The sequence below is a fragment of the Ischnura elegans genome, chromosome 8 (genome assembly GCF_921293095.1).
Source record: "Ischnura elegans chromosome 8, ioIscEleg1.1, whole genome shotgun sequence".
In the NCBI taxonomy this organism is placed as follows: Eukaryota; Metazoa; Arthropoda; class Insecta; order Odonata; family Coenagrionidae; genus Ischnura; species Ischnura elegans.
The window spans coordinates 114,446,678-114,460,216 of record NC_060253.1 but is presented as its reverse complement, the minus strand read 5'-3'; the positions used below and the strand labels follow the sequence as shown (position 1 = coordinate 114,460,216).

Genomic DNA, 13,539 nt, shown 5'->3' with positions numbered 1-13,539 from the left:
TTTGCGTTTTGAATAAAATTCGCTTTTTACCTTTTTGAATGTGTCAGTGCAAATGTTAACCCCTACTGAGGATTTCTTCGGTGTTGAAATGTAATAGCGCCCTATTTTAAAAAATAATTTGGTTTTTCTATGTGAGCTGAATGGTTATGGGGATCCTATGTTTAATAAATTTTGTTATTTCTTCTTTCTTATGAAGTTCGTTGTTTTACATTATTCGTATAGGTGTTTAAATGAATGACCCAGTGACATATGGCCTGCAATCATTTTTTTCGACGAGGCGTCATTACGATAGCGCTCCAGTTTATATAATGTCTTCTGTTTCTTTATCGTTATACTGCGATGTTTTTAATGATCCCCTTCACAGATTATAATGTTTCCCATTTCATTAAGGAATAATTTCATTCGTGCCTTGTCTTTATGCTATGTAGCATCCAATGTCAAAGTTTACCTGATTTTTCGTTTCCCAAGGGGTCTGTTTTTGGAATGGCGCCCTAGTAATTACAGTGTTATTGTTAACATACTGTTCGGTTTTGCGCCAAACGCTCTCGTTTTGTCTGAGTTACGACCCGAGCGGCGCTGCCTTCGCCCTCCCCCACTTCCTCTCGTCTCGTGCGGGCCGTATCGACGGAGCGACTTGGCTCTCTCTCTCTCTCTCTCGTTCGTCACCGGCGGAGAAACTCCTCGCACCTGCCCTGCTGTACTCTCTCTGCGGTTGCCGGGCACTGGACACGTCGCAACGGCCTGCCAACTGCTGGTCCTTCGGGCTCACCTATTGTGTTATAATTGTGTTGAACTTTAACTTGAGCTGGTCCTTCGGGCTCACCTATTGTGTTATAATTGTGTTGAACTTTAAATTTTGTATTAAAACTATACTGTCTGAAAATGTGGTTTATTTCCGCCACATTTATTTTGGTCCTTCGGGCCGGATTCATTGTATTCGCAATCAGTGCATGAGTTTATTGTACCCAGTGCTTGTAAGATACAGTCAAGTAGTATCATCGCTAAATGTTGCTCTTTTCTGCTCATTTTTTAAGTTTTTTGTTTCGCTGCATCTACAATCAAGTTGTACTCTGCTGACGGGTGACGACACGTGCTCCTGACTCATCGTTGGATTTGACGAGCACACTGACGAGCGTACGTTATCCTACTCCTCTCCTCTCCTATTTTCTACCTCGCGGCTGCCCACGGGAAAATGGTATGGATATTTTTTGTATCTTCTTAGTGTGTGTGAATACTCTTAAAAATGAATTTTGCAACTTTTACTCGAAAGTCAAATCTCTTGAAGAAGAGGCTTGAAAAGGTTCATGGTTCCGTGCTCTCAACGGAAGCCTCATCGAAAGAGTCCCCTCTTTCAGACATCCAAATTAGGCGTTTGACTTGCTGGAAAAATGAGATTGATAATACGATAAGTGAATTCAATGATTTAGTGAATCGTTTCACCGATACAGAGACTCCCTCGGGGCTACAAGATGACGAACTTTTGGTGAAATTACGCGAAGAAATGTTAGATCTCTGTGTCGACGCAAATTGCATTATTTCTGCATTGCTGCCGATGGCAAACGTTAAACCAGACTACCTCGCCGGAACTCTTGGTGAAAATCCGCTCCCGCGATCCTCTGTTCGATTGCCAAAGCTTGAGCTGCCGCAATTTTCGGGCGAACCCATTAAATGGATGCACTACTACAACGCGTTTGACGTAACAATCCATAAGAATCAAGTGTTATCCTCAGTAGAAAAGTTCCAGTACTTGCTAAGTTCTCTTCGCGGTGAAGCTCTGCAATTAGTTTCCGGATTGCCCATTACCGGAGAAAATTATAAGATTGCTTGGGATTTGTTGCATCAGCGTTATCACAACGTGCGGAAATTAGTGTCTCTTCATGTAAGCAAGATTCTGGACATGCCTCCGGTAATGAACGGCTCACTTTCGAGCATTCGTTCTTTTTTATCAACGTACTTTGAAAATACGCAAGCATTGTCTGCGTTCCAATATGATATTACTCAAGAAAACATTTTGCTCCTTTCCATTCTCATAAGAAAATTGGACTTCGAAACTCGGAAGCGTTTTGAAGATACGCGAGGCGTCAATCATGAAATTCCGGCCGTCTCTGACTTGATTAATTTTTTGGAAGCCGAATGCGTCCATTTTGAAGACGCAATAATTGATGGAAGGAGAACAGTAAAGGGTCCTCAGATCAGAATTAATAAAACGGCTCTGATTACCACTACCACGGGGAACTTCTGTGCATTCTGTCGAGACCCAAGTCATGCCATTTATTCGTGCTCTGCTTTTAAAGATAAATCGCCGCAAGAAAGGAAAGTGATAGTGGGGGAGAAGAAATGGTGTTATAATTGTCTCGGAACATCTCACACTGTCAAGTCATGCAACTCATCTCGGAGATGTAACCGTTGCGCTAAGAGGCATCATTCGCTCCTGCACCTCAACGTGAACTCCTCTTCATCGCTGAATAATCGCCCGGGTACCGCTGCAGCTAATGCGCAATTGCCCTCACTATCAATTTCTGGTAAATCACAACCGGAATTAACTACAGAAAAACACTTTGTGGGACTATCGTCGTCAAAACCTAATACGTCAATTTTATTGGCAACAACTTTGATTCGTTTAACTACACCAAGTGGCTTCTCTCATGTAGTTAGAGGAATTTTAGACTCAGCATCTCAATGCAGTATCATCTCGGAACGCTGTGCTCAAGTTTTGAACGTTACACGCCGACGAGTAAATAATGAGATTAATGAACTATCACAATCTCATGTCAAATGTAATGGATTAACTTTTCTTAGTTTATCATCTGTCGGTGGAAAAGTGCTCGCTTACTCACATCCTATGATGATTTTACAAAATATCACTTCCAATTTGCCTCTCGCAACTATTTCGCCTGAAGTGAAAGAGAAGATGAAATCATTTGTCTTGGCTGACCCAACCTTTGATGTGCCCTCTCCTGTTGATGTTTTAATTGGAGCTGACCTCTTCCCTCATGTATTTACGGGAATTCGCTGTTTCCTTGGAGAAAATTATCCACTGGCCCTTGGTACTATTTTCGGATTTGTTTTAATGGGCTCAACTCCAATTACTCCAGTGTCTGAAATTAATCACAAGCCTTCCGTCGCTTTAATTTCAACCCATGATGCTAATCTCAATACTTCTATTCAACAGTTTTGGAAACTTGAGGAAGTACCTCATTTTTCGCTTACTCCTCAAGACCGACAATGTGAAGAGCATTTCCAATCAACGCATTCCAGAGATGAAACTGGTCGTTACATCACTCGGCTGCCGTTCAAGGACCTTCACCCTCCTCTTGGAGACTCAGCGCTGTGTGCCAAAAGAAGATTTTTTGGTCTGGAAAGAAGACTGTCAGCGCAACCTCTCCTGAGAGAGAAGTATATTAAGTTTATGTCGGAGTACCTCACCCTAGGTCACATGACACCTTGTGATAATTTCCCTAGAGTTAAGCATTATTTTTTGCCGCACCATGGAGTTTTTAAAAATCAAGATCCAAATTCAAGCCTGCGGGTTGTATTTGATGCTAGTTCAAAGACCTCAACGAATGTCTCACTTAATGACATTTTATTGTCAGGACCCAAATTACAAAATGATCTTTGTGAAGTTATTCTGCGATTTCGGTGCCATTCAGTTGTATTTGCATGTGACATTCGTCAGATGTATCGTCAAATTAAAATTCATCCTGATGACCAGCACTTCCAGTTGATATATTGGCGTGAAACCCCTACGGATCTTCTCAAAGTTTTCAAATTGACAACAGTCACTTATGGAGTGACGAGCGCACCGTTTCTAGCCATCCGCACTCTTCATCAACTGGCTGAAGATGAAGGTGCTCAGTTTCCGCAAGCTGCTCGTGTCCTAAAGTCTCAAACGTTTGTTGACGATATCATTGCTGGTGCAGATAATGTGCAAGAAGCCCTCACACTTCAACATGATTTAACAAAACTCCTCTCATTAGGTGGCTTCCAGTTGAGAAAATGGTGCAGTAATTCGGATATTTTGATATCCCACATCTCAGAAGATGATAGAGAAATTCCTCTCTCTTTCCAATATTCGGAGCAACCTATTTATAATATATTGGGTATGCAATGGAATTCCACATCCGATGAGTTTTCTTATGCTGTGAAAATATCCAATGTACCTCATACTAAACGCTCAGTACTCTCCGCTATCGCAAGAATATATGACCCCTGCGGTTGGTTGGCTCCCGTGGTATTTTTAGCTAAGTCATTCATACAATACTTATGGACCCTTGGTCTTCAATGGGATGATCCATTGTCTTCTAATGTTGCCTTCCGGTGGGAAGAAATTTTGAAGAATCTTGCTAGAGTAAAGGAAATTACGCTACCTCGATCTTTATTTATCGAAAGAACAAGCAGTGTCCAACTGCTTGGTTTTTGCGACGCATCTGAGTTGGGATATGCCGCAGTCATTTATTTAAGATGTGCTTCTGCTGACAACAACACCAAGATAGCATTGCTCATGGCTAAATCCCGTGTCGCACCTCTCAAACGTATCTCTCTACCCCGATTGGAACTTTGTGGGGCGCATTTACTGGCTAAACTCATTCATTATAGTTCAAACTTGGTGTCCAATTACTGTAAAATGGAATCTGTCACTGCCTGGTGTGATTCAACCATTGCTCTCTCATGGATCCGCACCCCTCCCTATCGCCTTAAGGTGTTTGTAGCAAATCGAGTAGCCCAGATTCAAGAATGGGTACCTCCTGAACGTTGGTTTCATGTATCGTCGCAACACAACCCCGCTGATTGTGCCTCTCGTGGATTACCCACTCCTCTCTTCGAGAAGAATTCCTTGTGGTGGTCTGGCCCTCGCTGGCTCTCTCTCCCGCCAGAAGACTGGCCGTGTTCTCCATTCGCTCCTTTGGACGAGGATCTACCGGAAGTGAAACAACCAATATTCAACGTTTGCTCCTCAATAAGACCATTTCAGAAGACCGGAATGGATTATGCTGGACCCTTCACTATTAGGAGCCATGCTCTAAGAAGAACTGTTCCATTAAAGGTCTATTTGTGTCTTTTTATTTGCATGTGTACCAAGGCTGTTCATCTAGAAGTAGTCACTGATCTCTCATCGGACGCCTTCATTGCAGCACTAACCCGATTTGTATCAAGGAGAGGACTTTGTAGTGATCTATACTCCGATTGCGGAACAAACTTCGTTGGTGCATCCACGCAGTTGAAAAGGAGGGCTATGCCCTCCTTTTCAACTGCGTGGATGTCCCCCTGCCGCGCCCCACCAAGGAGGGCTATGGGAAAGAGCCATTAAAAGCGCCAAAACACTCTTAATTCGTTCCATTGGCCAAACTCTTCTCACTTTGCAGGAATTTATTACGCTTGTCACCAAGGTAGAAGCCATGCTGAATTCTCGTCCTCTTACACCTCTTTCCACGGATCCTGCTGATGTATCGGCGCTGACCCCGGGACACTTTCTCATCGGAACCTCAATGACAGCCATTCCAGAGAACGATTTCGCCGCTCTACCCACCAATAGGCTCAGCAGATGGCAGACTGTTCAAGCCTTCTCACAGCGCATCTGGCGCCGATGGCATCAAGAGTACCTCCACACTCTTCAGCAGAGGTCAAAATGGACTCGGCGCAGGCAAAGTCTTAAGGTGGGAGATTTAGTTGCGGTGCACTCCCCGAAAACTCCTCCTCTTCAGTGGTGTTTGGCACGCATAACTAAAGCCATACCAGGTGATGATGGAATAGTTAGAGTGGTGCAGCTGCGTACCCCCAAGGGCACTCTTACCCGTCCTGCCACCCGAGTATTCCCCCTCCCAATTGACGATTGACATTTGTTGACTGACGTACATTTACAAGAACGGTTTATAATTTTTTGTGTTATGTATTATGAGTTTCTTTTTTCTCTTTTTATTGAACAAGGTGTTCAAGGGGGGCGGAATGTTCGGTTTTGCGCCAAACGCTCTCGTTTTGTCTGAGTTACGACCCGAGCGGCGCTGCCTTCGCCCTCCCCCACTTCCTCTCGTCTCGTGCGGGCCGTATCGACGGAGCGACTTGGCTCTCTCTCTCTCTCTCGTTCGTCACCGGCGGAGAAACTCCTCGCACCTGCCCTGCTGTACTCTCTCTGCGGTTGCCGGGCACTCGACACGTCGCAACGGCCTGCCAACTGCTGGTCCTTCGGGCTCACCTATTGTGTTATAATTGTGTTGAACTTTAACTTGAGCTGGTCCTTCGGGCTCACCTATTGTGTTATAATTGTGTTGAACTTTAAATTTTGTATTAAAACTATACTGTCTGAAAATGTGGTTTATTTCCGCCACATTTATTTTGATCTTCAGTCTGCGGCGTATGCCGCAGTCATTTACTATTGATATATTGATTGCTTACCTCTACTTGTACGCTTGTTTTCAAAGCATTGTCGCTTTTATGTATTTATGAATAACCCAATAAAGCTTTGTCTACACTAATATGATAAAGTCTTATTTTCACCCATTATATCAAAAATACATTATTTTCATATTGTTAAATTAAATCATTAACGTTACTTTAACTATTCCACCTCGTTTCATTAACAAATTCGCTTAAATAACAATAATACAAACCATTCCTTCTTTATATATTCACTGTCGCTATTTCCCAGGGCGTGGCAAAATTATCAATTAATATTTAAAGTGTTCCTATATCCTTTATTAGTAACTTTTGATGTATCCCGTCATAGCTATATAAATCCTCACCTGCATGTTTTTAATTACCATACAGCAAATTATGTCTTCAACTCCCAGCTATGATGAGATAAAACTAAAACTTTAAGTCATAACAGTCCGTGAAGTCTTTAAGAAACTAGATTCTTCGAGAGAATATGTCAAAACATTCAAGAATATTCACGCATTAAAGACAGTACATATTGCCGTTATAATTTAACTAGAAAAGGCTTAGATTTCGGCTTGATTCGGCACAAGTATTGATATCTCCATGTCCTCATCTAAATGTTATGGTTATTTCTGGCGAATTTTATTGTGAAATCCTGTATACAATGATTTAATTGGTTAAAATTTTGTGCATGTTTGTTATTTTCCATCATCTGTGAAGTATAATGTAAGGATACATGGTTATGGGTTAACCTGTAAATAAAGAAATGCATAAAACTGGTATAGTATAGAATATCCGATATCATTTGGTAAATAGAACATCAGAAAAAACTTTCTCATCACGTCCTTCCATTACCTGCTCAATAATGTCTTCAATCGTTGCCATATATATTAGAGTTATTTATGAAATATCAATTATTGTATCAAGATTGCAACGGCGCGAAAGAATCGTATATGCATCGATCTTCATTTCCTAAGTCGTTAGTGATGAGTGGTAAGTGAGGTGTGGATGTTTAAACTTATATTTGGTGGTGCCCAGACCATAACTAAACACATAGGTTCAAGACAATTGGGAATAGAACAAGCATGTGGCAATAACACGAACGATCTATGGAAACTTCTCAAACCGCCATCTTTATTCCGCGTACCATTTGTACCACCTTATAACCAAATTACATATTCATACATAACCAATGACACACCTCCCTCCGAAATCTTTCACACCTTTAGATTTCTTTTTGAACAGTACAATATGATTACAGGATGAACAATTATAGATTAATTCTTTGCACTGGTTTAACCATTCTTCCACTCCTAGTAAGTACAACATTCTTATTAGTTGCTCCACTCTCATGAGCCATACAGTTGACATTTTCATGCATTTTTCCACTAACATTTGGTACATTGACATGTTCAGGAATTATAAAATTTTCCTTTACAATATCACTCCCCATATGGTTTAAGTTAGAAACATCTTCATACAATGGAAATAGACATCTCTCATCACTTGAAGTTTTTGACTTTTTCAATTGATAATTATTACGTCTAACCACTGATCCAGTTCTATCTACCTTAATCCAATATGATTTTGGTTCATCCGCCTTTTTTGTGATAGTTGCTTTTTCCCAACAATTGTCTTATGAACTTCTAACCACTACCTTCTCCCCCTTAAAAAATTCCTCCTCCTTCCTGTGAGCTTGCTTGTTATACCATCCTTCCATTTTACTTTGTCTTGCACACAGTTTTTCATACACATCCATTTGTATTTCGGGTTCTAACTGGCATAGAGATATTGGCAACCTAGACCTCATAATGCGACTATTTAGTACTTGAGATGGTGAGGCTCCTAAGCTAATGATTGGACTGTTATTATACTCCATTAAGAGCTTCATGAAAATTAGAGCAATCTTCAAAACACTTTTTTAACAACTTTTTGCCAACACTTACTCCTTGCTCAGCTCTACCATTACTTTGATGATAATGAGGGGTACTTGTTCTAAGAGTAATATCTCTTTCTTGGAAATAACTTTGACACAATTGTGACATGAAAGGTACATTGTCAGCTATAACAGTCTTTGGAAAACCTGTCCATTTGAATATTTGTTGCATAGCATTTATTACTGAATGTGCTGACTTATCTGGGATAATAGATACTTCTAACCATTGTGAAAAATAATCAACAATGACTAAAAAAGACTTGTTCCCAAATTGAAATAAATCTGCTCCTACCTTTCCAAATCTAAATTTAGGCACAGAGTGAGGGGTTAATTTCTCTTTGGTAGTAGGTGAGAAATGGGCATTCTGGGGGAGTCATTGACCCCACTCATCCCACTCCCCCGTGACCTTGAACGTCTAGACTCTCCGCCCAACCCACCCCCACAAAATCGACGAACTCGTCAAGGTTAAAGTGGGACGGGAGGTTCCGCCCAACCCACCCCCACGAAGTCGACGAACCAATCAAGGTTCAAGTGGTGTGGGGAACCTACCATATATAAGCGAGTACAGGAGGATGCGAGCTCATTCGTCGTCACCATGAACACCAGAACAGCCGCTCTGCAGAGACATCCCGAGGCTTGCCTTGAGAATACCGATCTCCTGATGGAGAGGCAGTCAGTACAATTGTATTGTGAATATTTCCTCTGAAATATCAATTATCTATGTAACCACACATTGCTAAGGATATGTAATAAATGTGAAGGGAGAGGTAAGCAACTGATGTATTAAAATAATACTGTCACCCTCACACATCTGCATAATATCATGTTCACAATAAATAAATCTAGAAACTTTTTACGATTAAGATATTTTTCCTAATTTCATCTAGTTATAAATTAATAAATTAATTAAAAAATGATGTGAGATGGAAGATATTTAATTGCCGTTTACGAAAAGTAAAAAATAAATTACATTTTTATTCATATATAGAGTGGAAACAATTTAGTTCTTTTAATTCTGAAATTTTTCTGCCTCCTCATCAACATTGCCTAGCCTTTATCTAGTCAACTGGGATAATTGATCACTCGACAAATTATGTTTTAGAAAGATATAAGAATGTACTTTAAGTCAATACATTACACATGACGATAGTGTTGTAACTTATCACGAAAAATAAATTATAAAAATTATAAATGCACGAAAATTCTGAAATTTAAATTTTCCCGCGTTCAAATATATATCATGCATGGGTTGGTATCTCAGTCAGCGATTGAATGTAATATTAGCGGTTGGTACGTAAGGGGTAAGACGTATAGTGGGGGAAATGAGGAGAAGTTGGGTGTTGGCCTCTTTAAGATTCGTATAAATAGCCGTGCAGCATACGCTGGAATCACTTCACCTGGGCCTTCGGGCCCACCACTCTCCCCAAAGGGGGAGGACTGAGGACTTCGTTGGAATCACCAGTTGCAGCTCGGGTAAGTACCTACTCTTCCTAATGAAGTACTGGTGGAACTTATCCGCCTATCTAGAGCTAAGCTCTCATAGCTATGCTCTTAAAGCTATGCTCTTAAAGCTATGCTCTTAAAGCTATACTCATCAAGCTATGCTCATCAAGCATGTTACATAGCAACCTATAGCTTAATAGGTTGAGAATAATGAACGGATCTATATGCTATGCTAGCTAAGTGAATGCTATAAAATACTTAACCTATACTCATAAAGGTTGACAAAATATATACAGCTTGTATAGTTCAATCCCAGACTGTGTAGGGATAGCAGAAATGATTCCTTAACCTCCCCTTAACGTTGACCGATAATATCAACCATAGAATAACTCGTATCTAGCCATGGTGTAGCCATGGTCTAGCCTAGGTCTAGGTCTAGGTCTAGGAATAATATAAAAATTTTTTTTTTAAAAATTTTTTTTTTTTTTTTTTTTTTTTTTAAATTTTTTTTTTTTTTTTGCATTTTTTATATTTTTCCAAATCCGAGGAGAAAATTTGAGGGTTACATTGTTGATGAATAAGACACAAGAATCAATCACTTAAGTTATCTTTATTTTTCAATTTTCAATTTTAATGATATTATCCACATCTAGGTAAATTGAAAATTTCTCTTCAAAGTAGTTGTATTCACTTATCTCCTTTTTTGTTAGTTTAAAGTATTTTGGGAGGAAGAGCTTCCTCTTCCTCCCATCGAACAGAAAATGTGCCACTAGTGCATCACCGTATTGCGTGTTTATGCTCTCTAAACTTTCCACCGGATATCTCATTTGTTTTACCAGCTTCTCCTTCTTCACACACAAATTTTCCTCCTGACATCTCATCAGCGATGCAAACACTGGCGAGATGACGGAGGATGATGATCCGGCAGTGGAGGCGGATGCTGCTGCTGCTCTGCTGCTACCCTTACGGGACGTCACGGTCGCGTAAGTCAGTTCATGTGAGGTACCAGCAGCAGTGGTGGTAGTCGTCGGTTTAGTATTCATGGTCTATAAAATAAAGCATAAGTTTGAATGTAATATTGTATCTCAGTAAGTATTTTTAAGAATTATCATATTATCATTTTTACTTGAAACTTGATGTATTGTCAATCTATTACATCTGTATGATTCTCATATGAATGATATTAATAATATTTTCTTACTTACAATTTAGAAGGCTGGAACTATGGATTGGATTGCAGGAATCAACTGCGGCAATGGTAGAAGTCAACTGCAAGGTGTACGACGATGATGAGAACAATTGCAGGCTGGAAGTGCGGCGAAAGCAGGCTTGGAGTTGCGGTGACGACGGTCTAAGGCAAACTGCAAGGTGTACGACGATGATGAGAACAATTGCAGGCTGGAAGTGCGGCGAAAGCAGGCTTGGAGTTGCGGTGACGACGGTCTAAGGCAAACTGCAAGGTGTACGACGATGATGAGAACAATTGCAGGCTGGAAGTGCGGCGAAAGCAGGCTTGGAGTTGCGGTGACGACGGTCTAAGGCAAACTGCAAGGTGTACCACGACGGTGAGGACGACGGTAAGACGCTGTGATGCAACCTCGAAAAGGATCGTCTTATATACAAAATCTTCGGGCAACTCACACCACACTTCACCCTCATCCCACTCCCCTGTTCGCGGTAAGGTAAGTGCTATTTCATTTTTTATCTCAAGTCCGATTCTCCTTGGAGCGTGTGTTAACCTTTAAAGCGAAGCGTCCTCAGCCAGTTAGCCTTGAGCTTTTTCACATCACGTACACCTGCTCGACTCTCCTTGAATTATACTCGTCCTCATTTTCTCCTTGGACCGTGTGTTAACCTTTCAAGCGAAGCGTCTGCAGCCAGTTAGCCTTGAGCTTTTTCACATCACGTACACCTGCTCGACTCTCCTTGAATTATACTCGTCCTCAATTTCTCCTTGGAGATGTGTTAACCTTTCAAGCGAAGCGTCTGCAGCCAGTTAGCCTTGAGCTTTTTCACATCACGTACACCTGCTCGACTCTCCTTGAATTATACTCGTCCTCATTTTCTCCTTGGACCGTGTGTTAACCTTTCAAGCAAAGCGTCCTCAGCCAGTTAGCCTTGAGCTTTTTCACATCATGTACACCTGCTCGACTCTCCTTGAATTATACTCGTCCTCAATTTCTCCTTGGAGCATGCATTCACTTTAGCTTTGAAAATTCCTTCTTTAAATTTATTATCATTTTCTCACGTCAGCCACCTGCTCCAGCGTTCATAGTCTGTTCACCTCAAGTTCACCTTCAAGCATGTCTTCGCTCCGAGCAAAGCGCCTCCACCCATTAGCCTTGAACTTTTCCCACATCACGTTGCATACACCAGCCTCCTTGGAGAGCGAATCAAGTCTTAACTGGATGATGTACCCACACTCCATCTCTCCAGAAATTTTTATTTTTTAACATCGGATGCGTTTATAAATACAGCAGCGTTTCCAAAGGAAAGTACAGTTCTGATTTTTAACGATTAGCGTGCAGATCATAGTTCTTCATCTCCTTGCTTCTCAAGAGAAACGTTGTTCTCTATGTTCACGCTACTTGTGTCACACATCAGTACCGCATTTTGTAGCAGAGTGCACCATTTTGCTTCTTGGTCCAGTACCTATTCTTCAGTCTCTTCGCACTACTAGAGGTAAGCAATTATGAAGTCGTTACGTTTATTATGTATTCAACAAATTACAGACAGTATAATATATTTTGCAGAAATGAAAACGAATTTTGCACTTCCTTTAAGCTGTAGCCAAATTTCACATAATATTCTCTTGATGAATAACATTAAATTGATCTTGAAATATTACTTAAATGTTCTTCCCATTCAGATATATATATTAATTGAGAAAGAAATAGTAAACACATTTTGATATGTTTTACTTTTCCATTGCAGTAAACTTAAAAAGATCACATTTACAATGAATACATTGTTTCATTTATGCTTGGAAAAAATATCGAAAGTTATTGTTAGACAATCATATAGTATCACAAACAATGAAGATACACAAGGATATGTTTTTCATAGAGTAGTACAGAACAATACAGATAATATCATTATGATTTTTTGCCAGTCTTTACCAACACATATATTCAATCTAGTGACATATCATGTTATTTTGGAGGAAGAAGCATATTTATTCGAAATGGGTTTTGATTGTGACAATGATCGTTATGAACACAACCATCAATTTCCATATATTTAGAAAGTTATACTCATCAGTTATAATATATAGCAATATTCTTATTTCAGGCAGTTTCACATTCAAACATACCTAAACGCAAACAAAAAATGTCAACCAATCAAGAAATTTTTAATCAATTTAATTCTGGTTTCTTCCATTCAATTGAGGAATTAATTCAAGCGCATAATGATATTCACAATAATTTAATATTTAATAATGATTCTATAGATGATAAAATAACTTATCAAAATATGAAAAACTTAATAGATAATTTTAAAAACAGACAATATTGTAGAACTTGCGAAGAGTATTATTGCTTAAGTGATGAATTACCGCACGATAACACAACCAACCATATACACAATCTTACTCAATCGTTAAACAATGAGGAAATTCTTAATTATTTTCAAGCTGGGGTCTATAATACGGAAGAAGAAATTGAGTTTGCCTTAACACGCATAAATGAAAGAATAATTTTTGAAAACGATGTAATTAATGATTTGGAAACTTTCAGAAATTTAAAAGCTAGATTAGACATTTTGAAAGGTCGACGATATTGTACTTA

General features: G+C 39.9%; 2 protein-coding genes across 2 annotated transcripts; both read left to right on the top strand.

Annotated features, from left to right (window-relative positions):
- Positions 1–525: 525 nt before the first annotated feature.
- Positions 526–5,308, top strand: LOC124164492. The gene is made up of 2 exons (XM_046541822.1): positions 526–1,195; positions 3,173–5,308. The coding sequence occupies exons 1-2, from the start codon at positions 1,193–1,195 to the stop codon at positions 5,306–5,308; spliced, it is 2,139 nt and encodes a 712-aa protein (XP_046397778.1). The 5' UTR covers positions 526–1,192.
- A 4,961-nt stretch (positions 5,309–10,269) lies between these two features.
- On the top strand, positions 10,270–12,646 carry LOC124163868. The gene is made up of 2 exons (XM_046540973.1): positions 10,270–10,734; positions 10,964–12,646. The coding sequence occupies exons 1-2, from the start codon at positions 10,655–10,657 to the stop codon at positions 11,196–11,198; spliced, it is 315 nt and encodes a 104-aa protein (XP_046396929.1). The 5' UTR covers positions 10,270–10,654; the 3' UTR covers positions 11,199–12,646.
- Positions 12,647–13,539: the final 893 nt, after the last annotated feature.